Source organism: Melanaphis sacchari, unplaced genomic scaffold (assembly GCF_002803265.2).
Source record: "Melanaphis sacchari strain LSU unplaced genomic scaffold, SCAv2.0 Contig28_pilon_pilon, whole genome shotgun sequence".
NCBI lineage: Eukaryota > Metazoa > Arthropoda > Insecta > Hemiptera > Aphididae > Melanaphis > Melanaphis sacchari.
This window is the reverse complement of record NW_020271162.1, coordinates 1,294,226-1,299,027: the sequence shown is the minus strand read 5'-3', so window position 1 is coordinate 1,299,027 and position 4,802 is coordinate 1,294,226. Positions and strand designations below refer to the sequence as shown.

Sequence of the window (4,802 nt, the reverse complement as noted above, 5' to 3'; positions counted from 1 at the left end):
ACGGTTAATGTTATCAATCGTTTATTGTTATCGAAAAGTTTAAGTACGGGCCGGATCTATACTTATATGTGTAAATTATGTCGGTTTTTGTAATCAATACGTCGCATAATATTATCAGTTTGAGTTCATAAAATCATAATTTTGTAATATACAATCAAATTTTTCGTCGAATGTCTCATAATAAAGATAAAAATATTGTAATAAAGATATAAATGTCTATACAGTGTACACATTGATATCTACCTTTCGTTCGTACAGCATTAAGACAGTACAAATACGAACATTTTATCAATGAAATTTTAACGATAAATAAAAACAGACATCGATAAAAAAATATTGTTCAAGTTAGTGGTGTACATACATATTATACATATTTATTTATTTACATTTAATTTTAAATTTCCAATTTATACCTACATATGTACTTTTTTTTATAAATAAATAATAATAAATAAAAAAATTATATTTTTATTAACTATGTATTTAACGTAGATTTTATTATTTTTTATAACTTTTTTAACTTTCGTTTAATGTTATCAATCGGATTATGTTATCAGTTATGTCCCGTACCAAAGTGATTACATTAAGCGGCGACCACTATATATATATATATATATATAATATCCTTAGATTTATTATAAAATTTTTCCAGTCAAAACAGTTTTCCGTTAATAATGAACAAAGTACACTCGTACCTACTATACACAACTGAATTAATTCTTCAGTTATTTAATATTATATATAATAAGATACTGGCTAGTTATTGCGTATCTATTATAGTTTATAAACAGCACTAAAAATTAGTTAATCAACACAACTTACTTAAAAACAGAAAGAATAATTTAAAATTGTTTTTATTAAACTCATTTAATGTTAGTAAATGTAATTAAATTTCCTTTTGAAGAAAATTTAATTGAGTGTAATAATTTATTTTTATAGATGTCACGTGATCAGAGAACACAAGATTTAAAGGATAGGTTGGCTTGTCAAAATAATAAAGTATGTGCACTTAAAGACAAATTGGTCACATACGAGAAAGATATCGCGATGAAAAATGATTTAAAATGCCAATTATACAATTTACAAAAGTGGATAGAAGATGTCGATTTTAAAGTAAAACAATCGAACAATGATGTGTTAAGCATTATTAACAAACAGAAACAAAAGATAAAAGAGGTTGAAACGCAAGAATGTAAGTTGCGATCGGAAAACACTAAACTGAATGACTCTAATGATTGTATCACTGAAAAGTTATACACACTAAATCAGAAAGAACAAACACTAATCGTCGAGATAGAGAAATTGGAATTGTGTAAAATAAACATTCAAAATGAACTATGCAATGCTGAGGTAAATTTAACTAATCATGATAAGCTATCTCATTAGTAGGTATATACGATCCAATATATATATTATAATAAAAATGTAACGGTATATCAATGTTAGCTGATGATATTTTAATAACTTGGTTAATGCAAATAGTACTTGTATGTAAATGTTGGCTGTAGATTTAACAATAGTTTGGTTAATGTTAATAATAGTGATAAAATAATTAAATATATAATATTTAATTAATAAACATTGACATGTAACACACACAATCATAATATTCGTGTATAACAACGCATTATAACGTGTCGTATTTATACTTAAAAATATGCTAGTAAGGCTGTAATGGAACCAAATAGTTACGTAAATCTTCATTATCTGAAAATTATACGAATAAAATAATAAAAAATTGATCAGATGAGAAGATTGGTGTAATATCGATTGTTCAAGGCAACAATAATTATCAGAGTAAATTGACATAAAAAAATGAGTTGATCTCTAAGGATCTTAAGTTCCAATATATCGAAAGCAAGTAAATATTAGATTTAAAGTGGAATTACGCGGAATTTGCTTTTTGAAATGCAATAAGCATGTACCTTATAAAATAAATGATACACATAATGTTTGCAACAACATGTAATTAAAACTAATGTAATTATATAATACCACAACATTATACAATAGAGATTTGGCCTTAATTTAAAATTAAAAAGGTTGGCAAGTAGGAACCGCTCTGCTGTGTATTAGGTATCGATTAGGTTACTATTATGGGTTTATTAAATCTAATTCAATTATATATCATTGTACACAAAAAATTATTCTGAAAGAAAACGGTCTGTTAACACATATCACGATATTATGTTTTTGATACAGCTATTATTTATTTTACTTTTAGTATTATTTTTAGTATTATCAATATTGTTTTTAAATTATAACAAAATAATTAATATTGTTATATTATAGTATTATACCATTTAAATAAGTAATTTTGTCCAAAGTTTGGACTTAAATTGTCTTGATATATTTTTATATTTTATGCTTTCAGTATGAACTTTCAGTAATCATCTTCTATTACATTTTTAAAACTAAGATATAAAATGAAAAGTTTTAGTAAATTTTCAACAATAAAGTAATTAGCAATATTTACGATTTTGACAGATTTCGTCAAAATTTTAATTTTAAACGCATTTAAAATACATTTTGCATATGTATTTTTAATATTTTCTTATAGATATAAGAAAAATTTTTTTGGGATCTTTTATTAAATTTTCAAACATTTCTACTCAGTGAATCATTTTTCATCGATATTTATAGAAAAAAAAAGACTAAAAAATAGAAAAAAATTGAAAATTTCTGATAATCATAGTTCAAAAATATTAAAAATAATTTTATTATAAATAAAAAAGGATAATAAAAACATTTGGCGAAAGTTTCAAATATCTGAGATTATTCGTTTTCAAGGCATCAAAAAAACAAAATCGATTTTTGTCAAAAATAAGATATGCGTTTTTCTTTAAATTTTTTTTCTTGTTTTTCCCGACTATAAAAAAAAAAAGCTAGGAATTTTAACTTCTCTAAAGTACAAACTAGATACAATTTTCTATCCAAAACCAACCTCAAAATTAAAATTCGAAATATTTTATAGACTAATTACCGTGTATACAAACACAAAAAATTATATCAATGTAAAATCAATACATATATACAATAAATTAATATATTTCCTGAAATCTACCTGCTGTTAAGTGGTGGTAAATTTTTAAACACTTAAGAGGACGCTTTGTCTACGTGTGTCATTGACGTCTTACAAACGTGTATGTACGTATTGTAAGATGGAGATAACGCATGCAGGTGAAGCGTCCTTAAAATTATTCTAAGAGCTAGCGTTTTTTCACTGCATACTTAATTACATTATATAACGTCTGCAGTAAAGGGTTTAAAAGTTTTATATTACTCAATACTAATCTCGATAAGTCAATTATATTTCGAGTATAAATCTATTTTACTGACACAAAACTATGTATCTTTATTTGCACGTCAGATGATCCCCATTTGCTTTATAATAATAATAAAAAACAATGATGTTGCATGACTTTGTCGCGCGTTTTATTTCAGACCTGTGTAAGCGAATTAAAACGTCTCATTGAGAGCTTGAAAAGAACGCTAAAGACAAAGGAAGAGGACTATGACAAAGTACGGAAACAGCTTGCAGCGAGTGAAGCCGAGTGCAAACGCCTGTGCCTGGCATGTAATGCCGCAAAATGTGCGCTGGAACGGTCGAAGGCGGACATAGCGGACGTCAAGTCACGGTTGAAAAAGGCTGAAGAGTGTCTGAAGCGAGAGAGGACCACGGTTGCGGAGAAATTGAAGGAAAAGGAACGAGAACTAAAGGCTGTCAAGTTTGAGTTGGAGACGGCCGTCCAGACGGTGACCGAGCTGAGAGCAAAAGTGGAAAAGTTACAAGCGGCGATTGCCGAACTACGGGAGACGATGAATCGCGAGCGGAGCGAGACAGAGGCAACAGCGCGCGCACTTAGGGAGGAGAATTGCGAGGCATCAGATAAGGTGTGTCAGGCCGCCGAAGAGCTGGCCAGCGCCCGCCGCGACAACGAGCAAGTTACTTCCAAAATCGAGTCACTCAAGTGCCAGGTGCAGACCAACGAATGTCAGCTGGATGAGCTACGCCAGTTGTCCGAGGCGCGTAACCGAGCCAAGGACGAAAAGTGCGAACAGCTGGAGCGAGAACGGAGTTTTCTGACCGAAGACCTACAGTGTAAAAAAAAAAAGATCGCCGATCTGGAGCGACAGTTGTGTCGTATGCGCGAAGAAGCTCGTCCGTGTGGCGGTATAAGCAGCGCTATCAGTGCGGGTATGTGCCCGAGTATTACCGACTGCTGTCCGTCCGACGACTTGATCAACCGGCAGGATATACTTAGCGATTCCAACGAATCGTCTTTCATCGACGTTTTAAAGAGACTATACAGCGACCTGAACAACATCAAGGTTAAATCCTGCAAAACCGATACCACCAGCCCCATATACCCCTGACCGATAATGACGACCGACCGTAAATCGAATATTAAATATTTTTACGCTTGTATAAGAACAAAATAAATACAAACAAATTTTAATTCTGTCCTAGTATCACTTAAATTATTATTTATTTTAATATTCAGATATTTTTTCCGGGCTGGGTTTTTTTACATTAGTATGTACAATTTGTAATAACATTTGTTTGAATACTTAACTTAGTTCATAGTTAAATTAACAATTGTAAATTTGATAAATATATCAAATATTGTTGTGTGAAGTGAACTAAAAGTGAAGTAACTTTTAAACGATTAAAATTATAAGTAAAAGAAAAAAACTAAAAAGAAAGTGTCTAGGTTCAAAATTTTAAATTTTAAACTAAATCCATATTGGCGATTAATACTAATTGTCTTAGTGGCTCGTTAGCAAAATAATTGGAGGTG

At 29.9% G+C, this 4,802-nt stretch overlaps 1 protein-coding gene across 1 annotated transcript; it reads left to right on the top strand.

Annotated features, from left to right (window-relative positions):
- The first annotated feature begins 939 nt into the window (after positions 1-939).
- LOC112595670 (filament-like plant protein 1) lies at positions 940-4,377 on the top strand. The gene is made up of 2 exons (XM_025340953.1): positions 940-1,350; positions 3,445-4,377. The coding sequence occupies exons 1-2, from the start codon at positions 940-942 to the stop codon at positions 4,375-4,377; spliced, it is 1,344 nt and encodes a 447-aa protein (XP_025196738.1).
- The last annotated feature ends 425 nt before the right edge of the window (positions 4,378-4,802 follow it).

Bases quoted from the DNA above. Each gene is read 5' to 3' on its own strand.
- LOC112595670 (XM_025340953.1), top strand. From the start codon at position 940: ATGTCACGTGATCAGAGAACACAAGATTTAAAGGATAGGTTGGCTTGT. The intron at 1,351-3,444 runs GTAAATTTAACT...GTTTTATTTCAG, and splicing joins ATGAACTATGCAATGCTGAG to ACCTGTGTAAGCGAATTAAA.